We start from the raw sequence: 20,314 nt of genomic DNA on the forward strand, positions 1-20,314 counted from the left end.
GCGGCAACAGCGTTCAACGAAAACTCCCAATATTCATGATGGTGCATCATCAACGTGTTAAGACTATATTTCCAAAATTTCAGACTGATCTGGTGAACTGGCTAGGAGGAGTAAATAAAAGTATAAAATATGACATTTCCTTTTGCCAGTAGGTGGCACTATGAGTTATTGAACATTTTTCAATTGAAATGTGCTAAGAGTTGAAGTAGCATCATGCATAAGAAATTTCGTGCAGATTGAATAATGTACCTTGGAGTTATAACAACTTCTTTCTTCCCGGCCAATGAGGCAAAATGGCCGCCCCGCCACGTCAAGGTTCTTTGATGAAAACTCTAGCTTTTGATAACTTTTCATCACAAAGGTCTTAAGAGCATCCTGACCAAATCTGAAGTCGATCGCATGAATTCTCTAGGAGGAGTTCGTTCAAATACAAAGGCTGAAAACTTGAAAAATCACCAAAAAACTGAAATTGAGTGAATTACTGTAGCGCCCCCTATTGGTTGAATGGACTGAAAATTGCATGGGATGTTCCGCCTTGCGATGTGCACATATACTGCAAATTTGGTAATTTTAGGATACACGGTTGAGAAGTTATGTGTATTGATAAACAAGCCACGCCCCAAAAAGTTCATTGGTCCGTATCTGCTAAACGCTATAAGATATCAACAAGCTTTTGATAACTTTATGTGATCTAGATCCAATAATGATCCACAGAAAATTTGGTAGCAATCGGACCAAGCATGTTGAAATGAAAAAATTTGTTTTTCACAAAATTCAAGATGGCGGAAAATGTTGGTAGGCGGAGCTTAGGGGTCTGAGAGGCTTTTTTTTTTAGATCTGGACATGTGTGTTGAATTTCAAGTAAATCGGACATACTGGCCGAGGGGCGTCGCTGGTCCAACTTGTAGGGGCCGCTAGAGAAAAATAGTTTTAAATCAAAATATGCGACCTATATCAGATGGCTATTCGCACCAGACCTGACAAGTCTGCAGAATTTGGTGAGTTTTCGGGTATGGCAAATACTCACCCAAAGTACAAAAATAAAAATCAGAATAAGAAAAAAAATAATAATACTCCATAGAATTTCAATAGGGCCTTCGCTGGCCCGACGTTGTCGGTGGCTCGGGCCCTAATAATAATAATAATAATAATAATACCCCATAGAATTTCAATAGGGCCTTCGCTGGCTCGACGTTGTCGGTGGATCGGGCCCTAATAATCTTTAGAAACTCAATAGGGCCTTCGCTGGCCCGACGTTGTCGGTTGCTCGGGCCCTAATAATAATAATAATAATAATAATAATAATAATAATAATAATAATAATAATAATAATAATAATAATAAATACTGGATGCATGGGGAAACTGCTCGCCACCAGCCATCAATGCTGGAGTGTCATGGATGTCACAGTGATAAATAAAATGGATACCCAATAAGACCATGGAAGTAAGCATAACTGGGGGATGACTTTCTGTTAAATGTAATTTAGTATTAAAATCTGTGACCTATTATAATCTCAATCAGAGTTGGTACTGGCATGAGGGTCTTACCTCGAATCGCCTCTCAAAGTTCTGGAACTCAAACATTCTGGCTTGAAATCCCTCAGCAAGAGCTCCACCTGAAACAGAACAACAATAAGTAATACTGTAGAAAACTGGGGAATATTTTTCCACACAGTCCACATTTAGTGTGTTCTTTTAAAAGCCGTTATGTATAATCCATGTGTATGTCACTGCAGACAAGACAACACTGACTAGCATTCCCACCTGCTTCAGGCATCCCTTGAGCCTTCTGTACACGAGCCTGAAGTACTTCCTTGGCAGACACGAAGAAGATGCGGTCACTGGCCTGGGCTCGGTCCACCACACCCAGCTCATCCACCAGGAAATTGGTGCAGCGGTCCATATGCTGCCTGCGGACCTGACACAACAACAACAACACACTTTGTTGAACCATATTGTAAAGCAACAATGGACACTGAGCCACCAAGCTGCTGGCCTACATCTGTCTGTAGCAAAAATGTAGGAAAGATAAGACAATCTGGGAGTAAACCGTTTTAGTCTTTGTGTAGCTTTCAGCCTAGTCATTCAAGAACCTGTGAATGAACCAGAAACAAATTTCAATTGAACTGGGTGTGGCATCAATTCTCAACCGCAGATATTTCAACATCCGTGCAAATAAAGCCTGCAAACGGTAGTATTAACATGGCTAGATAACACTGGGGGTCACTGAAAAGGCTTCAAACCTGAATACAGAATATTAGTCCGGGTTTGCAGAGGACTGTGAAGCAGGAGGTGATTCTCAGGTCACTTCCAGCAGACCAGGTGGAGTGCAGGGAATGGTAATACCAGTTTAGCTGTTCACCAGCCTAATCTATGGCTCCTGCTGAGTCAGCAGCTAGTTAATAGTGTACTATGTTGTATCAATACTCCTATTAAGATTTTGAACTCTATAGTAACAAGCTCGCATTTCAGTCAGTCACAGCGTTGCTATCTCTTGGTACCTCATTGGCAGAGACCAAGAGATAGCAGAGACCTTACTAAAGTGAACACTTTAGTAAGGTCCATCATCTTTAAAATGTGCTAAATTATAAAAATATTCAATATTCAGAACATATCTATTGCCTCCGTATGGCTCTCAACATGGCAACGGCTGAGTGGGGCATGCTCACATTATTTTAAAAAGCAAAGTGAGGAGACACAATGAGAGGTTCTGACTCACTCTGATGAAAGTGCAGGCAGGGAGAGACCCACTGCACCAGTGGCATCGACTAGTACCATTGGTGGAAGGAGTATTAAGATATTTTACTTTTAAAAAAGTATTAATATCACGATTTGAAAAAGATTGTTACAAGTAAAAGTCCAGCATTCACAATAAAATTTCTTTAGCAAAAGTATCTAAGTATGTAATCAAGAACATGTACTTAAAGCACAAAAGTAAAAGTACTCACTATGCAGTCAAATGAGCTCTTTAGTATTTACATTATTATAGATTATAATAGATTATTACATGGGGGATATGACAGGGGTCACATGGCCCAGTGGTAGAGCAGGGTCGTCCTCCAATCAGAGGATCGGCGGTTGTCAGCGGTGTGTGAATGTTGTATGAGTGATTAGTTAAGAGTCCTGATGGGCAGGTAGCACCTTGCACGGTAGTCCCTGTAATCAGTGTATGAATGAATGAATGATGACATGTAGTGTTACAGCGCTTTGAGTGGTCGAGAGACTAGAAAAGGACTATACATGTACAGTCCATTTACCATTAAATATTGATGCATTAACATGTAAGATGCATTTTAATGTTGTAGCTAGCTGCAATAGAGCTAATTAGGGCCCAAGCCACCGACAACGTCGGGCCAGCGAAGGCCCTATTGAAATTCTATGGGGTATTATTAGGGCCCGAGCCAGCGAAGGCCCTATTGAAATTGTAAGAGTTATTATTAGGGCCCGAGCCACCGACAACGTCGGGCCAGCGAAGGCCCTATTGAAATTGTATGGGGTATTATTATTAGGGCCCGAGCCACCGACAACGTCGGGCCAGTGAAGGCCCTATTGAAATTCTATGGGGTATTATTAGGGCCCGAGCCACCGACAACGTCGGGCCAGCGAAGGCCCTATTGAAATTCTAAGGGGTATTATTATTTTTATTCTGATTTTTATTTTTCCACTTTGGGCGCAGATTTGGAGTATTTGCCATACACCAAAACTCACCAAATTTTGCAGACTTGTCAAGTCTGGTGAAAATAGCCATCTGACACAGGTTGTATTTTTCGGTGTAAAAAAATGGCTCTCTAGCGCCCCCTTGAAGTTGAACCGGCAACGCCCCTTGGCCAGTATGTCCGATTTACTTGAAATTCGACACACATGTCCAGATCCACTAGATCTAAAAAAAAGCCTCCCAGACCCCTAAGCTCCGCCTCAAAACATTTTCCGCCATCTTGAATTTTGAGAAAAACTAATTTTTGAGAACTCCTTCTAGATGCTTGGTCCGATTGCTACCAAATTTGCGTTTAGAAGATACGGACCAATGAACTTCTTGGGGCGTGGCTTGTTTTTCAATACATATTACTTCTCAACCGTGTATCCTAAAATCACAAAATTTGCAGTATATGTGCACATTGCATGGTGGAACATACCCTGCAATTTTCAGGTCATTCAACCAATAGGGGGCGCTACAGTAATTCACTCAATTTCAGTTTTTTGGTGATTTTTCACGTTTTCAGCCTTTGTATTTGAACAAACTCCTCCTAGAGAATTCATGCGATCGACTTCAAATTTGGTCAAGATGCTCATAAGACCTTTGTGATGAAAAGTTATCAAAAGCTAGAGTTTTCATCGAAGAACCTTGACATGGCGGGGCGGCCATTTTGCCTCATTGGCCGGGAAGAAAGAAGTTGTTATAACTCCAAGGTACATTATCCAATCTGCACGAAATTTCTTATGCATGATGCTACTTCAACCCTTAGCACATTTCAATTGAAAAATGTTCAATAACTCATAGTGCCACCTACTGGCAAAAGGAAATGTCATATTTTATACTTTTATTTACTCCTCCTAGCCAGTTCACCAGATCAGTCTGAAATTTGGTAAAGATAGCCTCAATATATTGATGATGCATCATCATGAATATTGTGAGTTTTCGTTGAACGCTGTTGCTGTGGCAACCCATCATTAGCCATGAAAAAGTAGGCTGATGGATCAGTGGCTTGCGATGCTCAAAAACTCATGGAACTTTATACATGTGTTCTAGGTAATGGGAGGACATATTTTATATAGGTGTTTGGCTTGGCCGTTTTAAATTGCCTCCATAGCGCCCCCTACAATATTTCAAAAGAGCAGCCCCAGTGCTACGTTTGAGGTACCTGTATGAAACTTGGTAGGATTATGTATCTCAGAGAGACTTACAAATATGTCTCTTAGGACCATGCTCTAAAATGTACCAGAAGTCGGCCATTTTGATTTTTGTGTCATTTTTCAATAGATTTAGGCTTACTTTTAGTCGCTATACTTTAAAACCCTTTAAGCCCTAAGCCTTTTTGTAGTCCTCTCCTCGATTTTTGCAACCCCTAGTTAAGAGAGTGATTTTCGTCTAAATATAAGGTGTATTTTAATAGTTGTTATAGTGTAGAAAGCTAACACTTGTGAAATTTGTTCTAATTTGTAAATATCAGTATATATGTTACTGGTTAAGAGTACATTAAGATGGAACACAGCACAAATTGAAATTCTTTATCTCCGACTATAAATTAATCCAATTTTGATAAGATATTTTTTTTTAATGTTGTAGTTGAAAGCTTTTATCCTCTCCAGATCATAGCCCAATGGGTTGAGAGTCTCTCTGCACAATGTATTCTTTGATAAAGTGAAGCATTCAAGAGCTAGAGAGGTTAGAGTGCAGTGATTTCAGCCGAGGTCAACCAAAATGTCATTTGGTTCCAGCTGTTCCATTGCAATTTTATATAGTATATAATTATATATTTCACTTCTTTTATGACTAATAGTGTTCAATCTATCATATGCAGAAGTTTGGCATCATTTAGAGAGCCTGGATCCTCTCTGAGCCTGTTTATGTCTGTCATCCATGGGATTTTCTCATCTGGCTTCCACTCCAGGTCTCCTAGCTCAGCCTGTGGTTGGTCGATTTCAGTCAATGGGCCCGCCTTAGAAGCGTCTGAGTCCTGGCTATCTAACAAACGCATCGTGATTTTGATAGACAGAAGCGATAGCCAGTAAGGAGTAAAACAGTGGCGCGTCACCTGAATTTGCGCATAACCTCGTCGGCATTCACACCCATCCCCCACACGGTCCCTTTGTTATTGGGCCCTTGTTTCTCCGCGGGGACATTTCAGAGACGCACCGGAAATACGTAGAAATATTGTTGACGGAAATAAGCGGAGATATACAGCAGAACAACGAAAAGGTAAGGAGCTTTGGATGATTTTGAAGGATATTACGCATTGTGTTTCTGGTGTTTGTTTGCTCACAGCCTTGTGAGGGTTTACCGGAGAGGCGATCTGATAGTAGGTCTGCAATCTGTGTCGAATGCTCGTGCTGTTTGATATTTCGGTTGCCTATGCTAACCGTTAGCTTTGTTATGCTAACTCGGAGAAGAGCGACTTATGGCTAGAAATACGTGATTTTGTGATAAATATTTTATTTGCGTACACAATTTGTGTAGAATGGTGTTTGGAGTGTGTCAGAGTGTCTTGGATTGTTTGTTTTAAGCAGATTTTGAATTTTTTTTTTTTCATATTCATAATTACATGCATTGGTCATTTTTGGACGGTAAAGACCCAGAATCGGGTCCGTCGGGCTTAAACAAACTCCTCCTAGGGACTTTGTCGGATCCACTTCAAATTTGGTCAGTACAGTCTCAAGACCTTTGTGATTAAAAGTTATCAAAAGCTTTACGTTTGACGGAATGGCTTAGCCGTAGCGGGCGGCTACTTTGCGTGATTCCCCACCAAAGAAGCTGATGTAACTCATCCGGACTTGTTCCAAACAGTCCCAAACTTCACATGGTTGATAACACTCATGGCCTGAGGATGTTCACAAGCTAATTTTCACGAATACTCACAGCGCCACCTGCTGGCCAAAGTAATTCTGCGTTTTTTGACAACCGGCATCCGATTTACATGACTTTTACACAATGTCGTCTACAGTTGTTATAGAGCAACATAATACATGTTTGTGCATGCTCTGTAGCACCACACAGCGGATACAGGATGCTGTGGACTATTTGCATTGCATCATTTCCTGCATCACACGGTCCAAGCAGAAAAAAAGCATCAGACTTGTAAGCGCGTTGTCCGACTGTCGCAGACGATCTCGGCTGCATACGTTGGAGTCCCGCCGGCACCCCCGACATGCGGGAGGAGGCGAGGGCCCGTTCATCGCTGCTTGCAGCTTTAATTTTATTCATTTTTATACTGTTGGGTGGTTTAATTTACTGTGTAACAATACATTGTATATAATATTAAACTAAAGAGTACAATATTTCCCTCTGAAATATAATGGAGTAGAAAGTACTTTCAAAATTGTACTGATTAATACCACGCTGTACAAATAAAGAGTGCAACAAAATCATGTGCTGGTGCGACCAATTGAGAAAGTTGGTGGCAGAGCAACCAGTGGAAAAGTTAGCAGGAGCCATTGGTAGCAAATAGTTGTTTGCTGCTATAATAACACTTTGAATATTGTAAAGACAAACTAAACATTCTATATGAACTACTCACATGTGCGAAGAGGCAGCTCTAGTTGCTAGGAGACATATGAATTATGGCTGTCAGTTTCAGTTAATTTTGCTTTCGCTAAAGTACCCATCAACCGGTAACTAACTGGTTAATTTTTAGGAAAAAACACAAAATGACATGAAATGCAAGAGGCACTTTCTTTTCAGTCCAGTGCTCCATTGACACAGTGAGCTTTGGCACTGCATTTCAAACGCTATCCATTTAGAGGTGCTGGAATTTCAATGTTTTGTTTTGTAATTGTCTTTCCTTTTTTATTTGTCTGTTGGCTTTGCTAAGGTTTATTGTCGCATTTTGATCAGGTCATCAATAAGAGTGCGCCAAACGATAGTCCACCGATCTTTATCTGCCAACATTCGTTCTAAATAGCTTGATCTGTGGACTCTATAAAGGCCGATCAGAAGATCCGATCAGATCGGTTCTGAACTGAAACGTTTGCCTGCTTATTGAATCCCTTTGAATGACACAGCGAGACAAACAACGGGCCCGGTGCCACGCTACTCTGACCAGCCTAAGCGGTTGGGGTCAGAAGCTTCTGTTCACTGCCCATGTTAAATTGACCTACAGACTGTAAGTTAACCTATAAACCACTGGTGTATGGTGGCACAACAGCCATACACCAGTGGTTCATGCATACACCATACAAAATGTTAAATATGGTGTCATGTTTGAAATTTCCATGTGTTTTTCCAGTTGTCGATGTTTTGCCAGCTGACTGACCTCCTCCATGTATTCAGGCTCTGAGGCTGAGGCGTCCCAGCGGTTGTTAAGGATGAAAATGTTGGGACTGGAGAGTCGCTCATTGACCTTGTGAAAGAAGGACTTCTCCTGTAGGAAGACATCATTTACAACTGTTTTAAAAGACATCATACAAGTAAAACATTAGCATTACATTGACATTAACTACCACAGTCCGTCAGATTATTCCACTATCTCATCATACAGTTCACTCAGTTCTGAAGCTTAGGTCTCAAACTAAAGAGGTGCCATGTCTCACCGTCTGCATCAGTGTGGACTCAGAATTTGCCACCAGAACAAATACATCAGCATCCAGGCAGAACTTGTCGATCCAGCTGTCCAGTTCTGTGGTAACATCAATACCTGGGCTGGAGGGGAAAACACAAAGTAGAAATTGCGGATGAGCATGGCAGCTTTTAAGCAAGAGAAAAGTGAATTTAAATATTCTCCTTTTATGAGCAGGTTTGTATTTTTTAAATTGCTAGCACTACATACAGTTTATCCCATCTTAACCTTGGTATAAAATGCTGTGACCTTTCTAGAACAGGTCTATGCTCCACTGCCAATCTGCATGCTAAGTATGCTAATGTATTCACAGCATAGTATTTCTTAACCTATTCAGCCCTAAGTCTATTTGTAGGCCTCTCCTCGAAAATTGCATACCCATAGTAAAGAGAGTGTATTTTGTCTAAATATAAGGTGTATTTTAATAGTTTTGGTATTTTAGAAAGCTAACACTTGTGAGATTTGTTCAGATTTGTAAATATCAGTATATATGGTACTGGTTAAGAGTACATTAAGATGGAACACAGCACAAATTGAAATTCTTTATCTCCAATTTTGATAAGATATTTTTTTTTAAATGTTGTAGTTGAAAGCTTTAAACCTCTCCAGATCATAGCCCAATAGGTTGAGAGTCTCTCTGCACAATTTTTTCTTTGATAAAGTGAAGCATTCAAGAGCTAGAGAGGTTTGAGTACAGAGATTTCAGCCGAGGTCAACCAAAATGTCATTTTGTTCCAGCTGTTCCATTGTAATTTTATATAGTATATAATTATATATTTCACTTCTTTTATGACTAATAGCGTTCAATCTATCCATATGCAGCAGTTTGGCATCATTTAGAGAGCCTGGATCCTCTCTGAGCCTGTTTATGTCTGTCATCCATGGGATTTTCTCATCTGGCTTCCAGTCTATGTCTCCTAGCTCAGCCTATGGTTGGTCGATTTCAGTCAATGGACCCTCCTTAGAAGCGTCCGAGTCCTGGCTATTGAACAGACCCATCGTGATTTTGATTGACAGAAGCGTTAGCCAGTAAAAATTAAAACCGTGGCGCGTCGCCTGAAACGTGCGTAAAGTACGAAAATAAAATCCCTTCCCCCACGGCGCCTAGTTAGACAGACCCTTGTTTCTACACGGGGACATTTCAGAGACACACCGGAAACACGTAGAAATATTGTTGATGGAATTAAGCGGAGATTTACAGCAGAACAACGAAAAGGTAAGGAGCTTTGGATGATTTTGAAGGATATTGCGCATTGTGTTTCTGGTGTTTGTTTGCTCACAGCCTTGTGAGGGTTTACCGGAGAGACGATCTGATGGTAGTTATGGAATCTGTGTCGAATGCTCTTGCTTTTTGCTATCTCGGTTGTCTATGCTACCCGTTAGCTTTGTTATGCTAACTCGGAGAAGAGCGAGTTATGGCTAGAAATACGTGATATTGTGATAAATCTTTTATTTTTTTAATTGTTGATGAAAGAGTGTTAACTTGTGTCTGACCTGTCCACCAACACCAGATCATCCCTGAGCAGAGCACACTTGGCTTTAGGCCACATGACACAGACCAAGCTGCCGGCATCCAGGTCCTCATCCTGGTGGAGCGCGTGGGCCAGCTGGTTCACCGTCTGTAAACACACATCAGCAGCATCAGATTACCGCACACAGCGAAGACCTTCATTGAACTCCTGCAGACTGGAGTTGTGGAGTTTGGAGGTAGTTTGACCTGTATACTGTAATGGTAATTTTTTACGTAGTATACAGTTGTGGTCAAAAGTTTACATACACTTGTAAAGAACATAATGTCATGGCTCTCTTGAGTTTCCAGTTATTTCTACAACTCTGATTTTTCTCTGATAGAGTGATTGGAACAGATATTTCTTTGTCACAAAAAACATTCATGAAGTTTGGTTCTTTCATGACTTTATTATGGGTTAACAGAAAAAAGTGATCAAATCTGCTGGGTCAAAAATATACATACAGCAGTGCTAATATTTGGTTACATGTCCCTTGGCCATTTTCACTTCAATTAGGCGCTTTTGGTATCCATCCACAAGCTTCTGGCAAGCTTCTTGTTGAATCTTTGACCACTCCTCTTGACAGAATTGGTGCAGTTCAGTTAAATTTGATGGCTTTCTGACATGGACTTGTTTCTTCAGCATTGTCCACATGTTCTCAATGGGATTTAAGTCAGGACTTTGGGAAGGCCATTCTAAAACCCTAATTCTAGCCTGATTTAGCCATTCCATTACCACTTTTGATGTGTGTTTGGGGACATTGTCCTGTTGGAACACCCAACTGCGCCCAAGACCCAACCTTCGGGCTGATGATTTTAGGTTATCTTGAAGAATTTGAAGGTAATCCTCCTTCTTCATTATCCCATTTACTCTCTGTAAAGCACCAGTTCCACTGGCAGCAAAACAGCCCCACAGCATAATACTACCACCACCGTGCTTGACGGTAGGCATGGTGTTCTTGGGGTTAAAGGCCTCACCTTTTCTCCTCCAAACATATTGCTGGGCATTGTGGCCAAACAGCTCGATTTTTGTTTCGTCTGACCACAGAACTTTCCTCCAGAAGGTCTTATCTTTGTCCATGTGATCAGCAGCAAACTTCAGTCGAGCCTTAAGGTGCCGCTTTTGGAGCAAGGGCTTTCTTCTTGCACGGCAGCCTCTCAGTCCATGGAGATGCAAAACACGCTTGACTGTGGACACTGACACCTGTGTTCCAGCAGCTTCTAATTCTTGGCAGATCTGCTTTTTGGTGGTTCTCGGTTGACTCTTCACCCTCCTGACCAATTTTCTCTCAGCAGCAGGTGATAGCTTGCGTTTTCTTCCTGATCGTGGCAGTGACAAAACAGTGCCATGCACTTTATACTTACAAACAATTGTTTGCACTGTTGCTCTTGGGACCTGCAGCTGCTTTGAAATGGCTCCAAGTGACTTTCCTGACTTGTTCAAGTCAATGATTCGCTTTTTCAGATCCATGCTGAGCTCCTTTGACTTTCCCATTGTAGCGTTTGTATCCAATGAGCCCTATTTAAATGGCCTCAGAGAAGACACCAGCTGTAGTCACTCATAATCACTCACAAGAAGTTAAGAGGCCATGCTATGAAGCTCATTTCATTGACACAACTTTCTAAGTCACCAAAATTGCTAATTCATGTTGCTGTATGTATATTTTTGACCCAGCAGATTTTGTCACTTTTTCTGTTAACCCATAATAAAGTCATGAAAGAACCAAACTTCATGAATGTTTTTTGTAACAAAGAAGTATCTGTTCCAATCACTCTATCAGAGAAAAATCAGAGTTGTAGAAATAACTGGAAACTCAAGAGAGCCATGACATTATGTTCTTTACAAGTGTATGTAAACTTTTGACCACAACTGTATATTTCTACTCTGTATATTGTATTCATGCATAAGTAATTTTGCTCTGGACTTTGTTGAACTTCACCGTGTCTCTGTAGTGCAAAAGAAGGATTCTCCCTTGCCTGTTCACATAGATAACTACCTGTGTTGTAGGAGAATGTTCCATGCCGAGGCCTTTGGGCTGCTTGTTTTGGTTGCTGGCCGTTTGTTTTTTAATGTTGTTCCCATCAGTCTGAGACCAAAAGTCTGAGACTTAAATGTCTGTAACATTGGCCATTGGCCCCCACCTTTGCTCATTCTGTATAAAGAAAGCTTGTTCACTTTTTTCGAGGTTCTTCCTCACTGAGACTGTACGCATTCTGTTGTGATGATTGAACCTTCTCTGCCCAGAGAATAAATACTTTAAAAGACAACCTGGTTTTTGGTATTATGTATTTCAGCATAAGAAGACTCATGCAAAGCGGGTATGGGAATTTTTTCCACCACAATAATCAGTAGGGGTGCAACGGTCTCTCTCTCTCTCTCTCTCTCTCTCTCTCTCTCTCTCTCTCTCTCTCTCTCTCTCTCTCTCTCTCTCTCTCTCTCTCTCTCTCTCTCTCTCTCTCATTATTCACAAGTGTGCCGAACCGTGAGGGGTGATCCGAACCGATCACGGATACACCACTAATACTCTGTGAGCTCTGCTAACCTTTATGCTCTTCCTCTCCTCAGAGCCTTCAGTGAGGAGGAAGGCCTCATTGCCATCTGTGCCCTCCACCCTCAGGAAGCAGTTGGTAGTGTGTCCTATTCCAGATGGCAGCACCTTGTCACACAGCATGGCATTGATCACTGAGCTCTTCCCATTGCTGGTCCTACAGAACAAAACAAACCTGTCAGCAATATCTGAAGCCTTTCCACAGTTTTACTTTAAGTTGCTATTTAATACTCTAGTTTCAGGTCAAATTTAACATTTAGAGATTTTCGACAGCTACACAGAATTAGATTAAAAATCAGTTTAAAAGGTCACATTGTATGCTTATTTTCAGGTTCATAAATGTACTTGTGGTTTCTACTAAAACATCTTTACATGCTGTAAATGTCATGTTCAAAAAACACTTAATTCTTCTCTACTGTCTGTGGGCAGGGTCACCTAGCTGGAGGTGGTTTTACTGATCCACCTGGAACCTGATCTGCTTGTTTTACACAGGTTTTCTGATGGAAGTAGCAGGAGAAAAAGTGTAAAGATGGTCTTTTTTGACACTTTGAGGGTCTGTAGAAAAAACAGGCACACATACTTATATTTGAAAGCCATAAAAAAAGTGAATTTTGCATAATATGTGACCTTTAATAAATTAAAAATTGTAAAACAAAAAGTGGCTGCAATAAAACCCAAGTCATTTTTATTCAATATGGAGAACAAAAGAAAGTTCTAAAATGTGACAGAGAAGCTACGAAGCAGATTTACAAACCTCCCAAAGAAGACCACCTTCATATGCCTGCGCGCCAGCACTTCTCCAATCCCTGCCACCTTGGCGAGGTAACCCCGAACCTCCTGGACCTGCTCCTCTGTGGTGACTGGATCCAGCTCATCATTTTTGTAAGTATCTAAAAGGAACACATTTATCCATTTTATTTATGAGTTTAAAAATCAGGACATTTTTAATCTGTTATAGAATAACTTGAGCTGACTTTCCCTGTACAGTAATGTAAAGTGAAACTACGTCAAATTGTATATGGCCATTGGAAACGTTTGAGCAGAAACCCATTGAGTTTCAAGGTAACAATAAACCTATTATGGAAACCGATTTCATCATTTTAGGACTGCTTTAATAACATCCCATATTCAACAACTATTTAACATATGATGCGTAATAAATGATTGCTGTAATTATTCCAAGAATAGACGCACATCAAAATTCAAGCGGCGGCTGGCTTGACCGCATAGTTTTAAGGTGCTGCTGTTGCGCTGCTCTGTCTTGTCTGTCCTTGGTCTGTCAGTGTCCTCTATTCGCACAAGGTTATCACAATGTTATCAACTTGAGGAAAATCTTGAGGAAATGGATGTGTGGCGTGAGAGTGTGTGAAAAGTGTCAATTGCTTGATTCTCACCTTTAGTGCATAATTTTACATGTACTACCGAGCATATGCACATGGCATTTCGAGCCCTGCAACAGTGATGTCATGGTGTTATGACACACCCCTGAGTAAAGTTCGACATGAATGCAACAAGGTGAGCAAAACAAGATTTTCATCTGATGTTACTGAGATACTGTCTAGTATCTTCTGCAACAGCTTCCTGTGTTTGACTGAGAGCAAGGCTGAGCTAGTAACATCAATGAAAAACCTATTATTTATTTCCATCTATTCTACAGTTTAAATACATGAACACTAAAAGTACAGACAGCTGGTCTGATTATCACTGTGGTTGTACTAGGTTTTTTTTAATTTTTTTTATGTCTTTTGCTTCAGTCACACCACAAAAAGAAAATGTTTTTTTTAAGACTGATTTCATGTGTGAAGTTAGACCTCTTCAACACCTTAACATTGGCTCTTTCAATGTATTGATGTTGACGTCTGTGTTTGATGTTTTGATGTAACCAACACTGCTGTATTGAGCTAACCCACTATGTTGTCCCGAAAGCAAATTCCACCGACCTCGGTCGTACGGTCATTAATATATCATTGATTGATTGACTTTTACCCGGGTGGTTATTCAGATATGAGACGAACATGTCAAATTGTCTTCAGATTATCATAATGTGTGAAAAGGGTTAGAGTGCGAATGCAGTAAAGAGGGTACCATCTAGAAAGGAAGCACTCTCCTTGATGTACGCCCCCAACTGTTCAAAGATCCCGTTGATCTTCTTCTTTGCTGTGACAAAATGCTTGAGCGGCGATGCATTCACTTCCGCCATCAGTCTCTTATCCTTCTTGCTGTGGACTGCGTTGGTGTTGGCTCGTGGGAAAACCAAAGACATGGCACTGGACAGGGGATAAAACATCAAAACACCCTTATAAGCATATCTGGCAAGTGTGACTGAAATCTGAAATCCTATTATAGTGAAAGACAATTAGACAAAGATTTACAGCAGGGGTAGGGCAAATGTGATATCCATGTTAAATACCTTCACCTACTCACTGTAGACTGGACTGACAACTGCTGTCCAAACTACAGCCCAGCCCCTTCATTTACATTGCTCTTAAGTCCTGATCACTCAATCTCAAGAAGCCCAACAACATTATACATCAGAATTGCAGTAGGAGCTGGCTCAAATCGTGGCAGCGGCAGCTAGTAGAGGCACTTCCTGTGGCAAGCTCAGCTGCCGCAGCAAGTTGCGACTTTGCCATGACTTGCCACGACTTTGTGGCAGCTGCCACGACTTGCCGCGGCAGCTGCCACTGTTCGGGAGAGGTGCCGCGACAGTTTAGCCTTTGTTTTTCGTAATTTGACAATATGTGACAATACATTAAGGTCCTTGAAGGTATGACTGTTGGTAGTTGTAATTGGTTTAGTAAAAAAATGCCGATTTGTAAAAGTATGCTACTCGTTTTTATTAAACTAAGCTAATATAGGCTAACGTCAGTTGGTACTTGTTGCCATGGCAACGATAAACACTTTCATGCAGCGGACTGAATGAATGCTAATATATATTTGCATTCATTCAGTCCGCTGCATGAAAGTGTTTATCGTTGCCATCAACAAGTACAAGTACTAACTGACGTTAGCCTATATTAGCTTAGTTTAATAAAAACGAGTTGCATACTATTACAAATCGGCATTTTTTTACTAAACCAATTACAACTACCACCAGTCATACCTTCAAGGACCTTAATGTATTGTCACATATTGTCAAATTACGAAAAACAAAGGCTAAACTGTCGCGGCACCTCTCCCAAACAGTGGCAGCTGCCGCGGCAAGTCGTGGCAGCTGCCACAAAGTCGTGATAGCTGCCGCAACTTGCTGCGGCAGCTGAGCTTGCCACAGGAAGTGCCTCTACTAGCTGCCGCTGCCACGATTTGAGCCAGCTCCTACTGCACAAATAACCAGTAAAAACAGAACCTTCTAGACGAATCTTCTCTAAAGCAGTAACGTTATTAACTACCTGTTACCTGTACGGCCCTTCCATTAGACTGAATGTGATTGTAACGCTTCTAGAACGTGTGTGTGTGTGTGTGTGTGTGTGTGTGTGTGTGTGTGTGTGTGTGTGTGTGTGTGTGTGTGTGTGTGGTGAGGCTGCGAAGGCCATTGTTCAGCTGTGACCTTTCACACAGTGTGAAGGTAACTCTGCAGTCATGGTCTGGGTGTCTTCTTTCACTCGTTTAAAACCGGCTAACGTGAACGCACTAAATGGAACATCAGCACAAACCCAAGTGGAACAGCGAGACAAACACATTCAGCTGAAATCGATTAAGTTGACGCAAGCAGTAAATAGCAAGCTAGCCTTTATTAAGGTCCATATGTCATCAAGTTGTCTAACGTCCCATATCTAATGTAGTTAGCTAACGTATCCTATACCAGTCAAATAACCACCAGTCCTTGTTTTTGTGTTAACGTTATCAGAAAGTAACGTTAATGCTCCTGACAGGCATTGCAACGCATTGAAGTAGGAACGGGTCCTCGTTGAATTACGAGCTAACTAATATAGCCACGGAAGTCCATTTCGAATAGCAGCTAACGTTAGCTAGTGTGACATTACTGCAGAAACCCGCCGAACAGACGGGCAGCTGTTTGGGTTGTGACTTACCGTGGATGGGGTCGTTCCTCACAAATAATCCTCTTGCATCCTGGCCCCTCGGCTTTTTGAATCTCTAAAAGCTAACTAGCTGATAACGTTACTGCGCGACTGAATGTCAGTAAAGCTATTAGCTTCTACTACCTATGCTAGGTTAAGGGGGCGTCGCTAAATGTTTTTAACAAGCGCAGGCTTGATAACAAACTGTTCTGCAGCACTGACAGTGTTCGAACAGCGAAAATGACGACGGAGACGACAATACATCTATTCCAAACTCGTTGTTTCCTAACCTGCACGTCGTTCCAGCACATTACCAGCAAGTTGTGGGTATTCTTGAGATGTTGCGCTCTAGACAGACTGCTCACCAATGTTGCCAGATCCGATTGACAGGTCGTCTTCTTCTTCTTCTTCTTCTTCTTCTTCTTCTTCTTCTTCTTCTTCTTCTTCTTCTTCTTCTTCTTCTTCTTCTTCTTCTTCTTCTTTAAATTTGATTGGCGGGTCGCAACCAACTTGAATAGGCGCATACCGCCACCTACTGTACCGGACTGTGCAGTTTCAGGGTAAAAGTTTCATCACTGTTCTAAAAAAAATAATAAAAAAAATAAATAAAAAAATAATAATTACCTAATCAACACCTGCTAGCAACTAAATCCTACGGTCTAATCCCGTTTCTTTAAGAAATCGCAACAGTGCCCTGCAGCAGTCACGCCATTCTTCGTCCCCTACAAGAACTCCCTCCAAACTCCACCTCTGTCCCAACTGACACATTTTTTGCTTCAAGATGTTCCTTTCTGAATTGTATCTTCGACATTTTAGGATAACATGCTCCACATCTTCAGTGACATTACAAATAGCACACTTATCTGAGTCCCTTTTTGCCATTAAATACAGCGTTGAGTTAAGTCCTGTATGTCCGAATCTTAACCTCAATAATATGACCTCCTCTCTTCTATACTTCCCTTTGTATGTCTTCACATTTATGGATTTCTGAACGTTATACTAATGTCTTCCTCTGTTGTCATTGTCCCACTTCTTATGCCATAAATCCCGTACTGCCTCTCTTATTAATGCTTTGGCTTCCCCCTTCCCAAAAGGAATATTCAATATCTGCTCTTCTTTTAGTTTTAGTGCTCTCTTTGCAATCATATCTGCTCTCTCATTGCCCTCCACTCCTATATGAGCAGGAACCCAGCAAAATTGAACATTTATTCCCAGTCTTTGAAGTCTCAACATTATCAGAGATATTTCCATCACTAAATCCTCTCTTATTGTTTGTTTTGACTTTAGGCTGTTTAAAGCTGCAGCAGAATCTGAACAGATGACCATTCTCTCAGGCCTGACCTCTTCTACCCATTGCAGTCCCAAGATTATTGCAGTAATTTCGGCTGTAAACACAGACAGTCTGTCATTAATTTGTTTACATAAGGTCACACAAAATTCTGGAATGAATACCCCTGATCCTACGTGTCCATTCCCGTTGTCTTTAGATCCATCTGTATAAATCTGCAGATAGTTATAATAATTATTGTTGATGTATACTTGAGTCTGATGTCCAATGTCATACAAGTTTCTTTCCATCCATTTGTTCCTCTGTTCTATGAGTGATAAATCTACATTGTGAACTGATAATATCCAAGGCGGAACATTTCCCCACATTACATTGGGACCATACTCTAACCCATTTAAACCGTATTCTTTGGCTATTGTACTGATTGTCCAACCAAACCCTTTGCCTTTAATTCGGGTGTATTCCCAGCATTCACACGGCACATTTGTTGTGGGAAGTTCCTCTCCTAATCCCTTTAGCTTCACCCAATATGCCAGAGCTAGTTTTGAACGTCTTAAGCTTAATGGCAGTTCGTCAGCTTCCACCAGAAGAGCGTTGTTTGGGGTAGATTTAATTGCACCCAAGCTAAGTCTTAGAGCTCTGAAATTAATTCTATCTAACTTTTCTAATGTACTCTTAGCAGCTGCTCCATACACCATACATCCATAATCTATACATGATCGTATAATGGCCCTATAGATATCCATTAGTGACCGTTTATCTGCTCCCCATTCATGCCCAGAAACTGCTCTCATAACATTAAGCACCTTTTTACATTTAGTTTCAATATGCTTAATATGAGTTCTCCACAAACCATATGCCTCAATATTTAAACTCTGCCACCCTCTCCATATTTTGTCCATATAATTTAAGATGAGTATTGCTTGTATTTCTCTTTCTGGTAAATATCATGTAGCAAGACTTAGCAACAGACATCTTAAACCCCCAGTCATACGACCACTTTTCAACATTAAATATAGCCTTTTGGATGCTACTGATCACTTGTCTAATATTTTTTCAAGTTTCTTGAATGCAAATAACATCTGGTATAACTTTCAGATCAGCTACCACCTTCTTGAATTCTTGTCCATTTGCAATTAGACTTTTGGCATTCCATTGTAGGATATGCAACACCATTATTAGGTTAATCACCCTGATCCTGTCCATCATGATTGGGAGGGTTCAACATCTTATGAATCAGATCAGCCTTAACTTCTTTAATCCCCAGTATCTCTATGGCTGCCTCTACGATTGTCTTAATTCTGTCACTTTTTCTCTTTTGTTGAATTGCTAAATTCATAGTTTTGCAGATGAAGGCCACGAAACAGATTTTATCTTCAATTAGCGTGTCCTCATTTATCTCTCTTATGCATGGATTTAACTCTGTTTGACTCTGATTTAGGACGGGGGGAAGGTCCACAGGAGGTTGTCTACTCTCAGCTTCTCTTACATCATTAATGTGGGTTTCCCTGGATGTACCTCTATCATTTTCCTTCACTTTTTTAGCTGCTTCCGCATAAGACACTTGGTTAAGTATTTTATATTTCTGCACTTCCTTTGATTGCATTTGTACTGGGCATCCTCCAAAAGCAGTGCTATGTTCCCCGCCACAATTACAACATTTAATTTTTACATTATCACCACATTTTCTGTACTCATGCTCGCCTCCACATCTTGCACATCTCTGTTTCCCCTTACATTGTCCAGCAGTGTGCCCCGTTCTTTGACACTTGAAGCATCTTAAAGTAGCTGGAATAAACTCTTTTACCTCATAGCTCATGTATCCTATTCTTATTTTCTTAGCCAAAACCTTTTCAAATTCAAGCAGCACTGATAGGCTATCAGTTTTCATTCCATTTCGATTTATTTGAAGTCTCAAAGCTTCCACTACCTTTCCTCCTTTCACTTCCTGGACTATCTCATCTATGGACACTGATAATGGCACATCCTGTATAACCCCTCTCAGCTTTGAAACGCTCTCTGGAATATGACTGCTGATGCTTTCTCCATTCAAATTTTCAGCTCTGAGGATCTTCTCTCTTTGCCTTTGATCAGTAGCAAAGATCAAAAGTCGCCTGTTGCTTAAAAACTTGATCTTCCCTATTTCCTTCTCTATTGCCTTTGTCAGTTTTAACTGATGATAATGGGCCCCTTCCTTCTTAAACGCAATCACAACTTTCCATTCAGTTGTGTCATCCTCCTTCCTCACACTTGTTCTATTAGCCTTCACTTTTTTACTCTCCTCGCCAAAATCAGTTCCGAAGCAGCCTGAACTATCGCTCCTGTTTCTCCTCTTTCTGTTAGCTTCTTGCCATGGCATGTTGTCACTTTCGCCATCCAAACTATCACCCATGATATCTGCATTCATGGTACAGTTGTTGCACAACCGCAAAATTCTGCTTCTCTGGTCTCGTCACACGCCGCTGCCTCTGCCCCCCCCCAATTGACAGTTTCCACCCTAATCACAATTTAAACTCCACCCAATTCAATAAAAAACAGCACAAATCATAACCTTGCCAGAAATTTGTGTGAAACTGTAAAACCCATCATAAAAATATCTGCATCAATTAATCAAAGACAAAATGCAACCCAAAATGAGTGCAGTCAGACAACTAAATACACAAATTGCCCTGTCAATGA

The 20,314-nt window shown here is 40.9% G+C and overlaps 1 protein-coding gene across 3 annotated transcripts in view; it reads right to left on the reverse strand.

The window, feature by feature from the left end:
* Positions 1–16,809, reverse strand: part of mfn2 (mitofusin 2) — a 42,551-nt gene extending 25,742 nt beyond the window's left edge. The window contains exons 1-9 of one of the 3 annotated variants that reach the window (XM_068732601.1): positions 16,713–16,809; positions 14,414–14,595; positions 13,083–13,218; positions 12,323–12,485; positions 9,767–9,891; positions 8,247–8,355; positions 7,970–8,077; positions 1,767–1,920; positions 1,551–1,618 (exon numbers count right to left, since the gene is read on the reverse strand). In XM_068732601.1, the coding sequence (XP_068588702.1) occupies positions 1,551–1,618; positions 1,767–1,920; positions 7,970–8,077; positions 8,247–8,355; positions 9,767–9,891; positions 12,323–12,485; positions 13,083–13,218; positions 14,414–14,591 (1,041 nt within the window). In that variant the 5' untranslated portion in view covers positions 14,592–14,595; positions 16,713–16,809. The other 2 variants (XM_068732602.1, XM_068732603.1) reach the window with 2 other exon arrangements.
* Positions 16,810–20,314: the final 3,505 nt, after the last annotated feature.

Source organism: Cebidichthys violaceus, unplaced genomic scaffold, assembly GCF_023349555.1.
Source record: "Cebidichthys violaceus isolate CVI_PGR_0920_01 unplaced genomic scaffold, fCebVio1.0.p SCAF_6, whole genome shotgun sequence".
In the NCBI taxonomy this organism is placed as follows: domain Eukaryota; kingdom Metazoa; phylum Chordata; class Actinopteri; order Perciformes; family Stichaeidae; genus Cebidichthys; species Cebidichthys violaceus.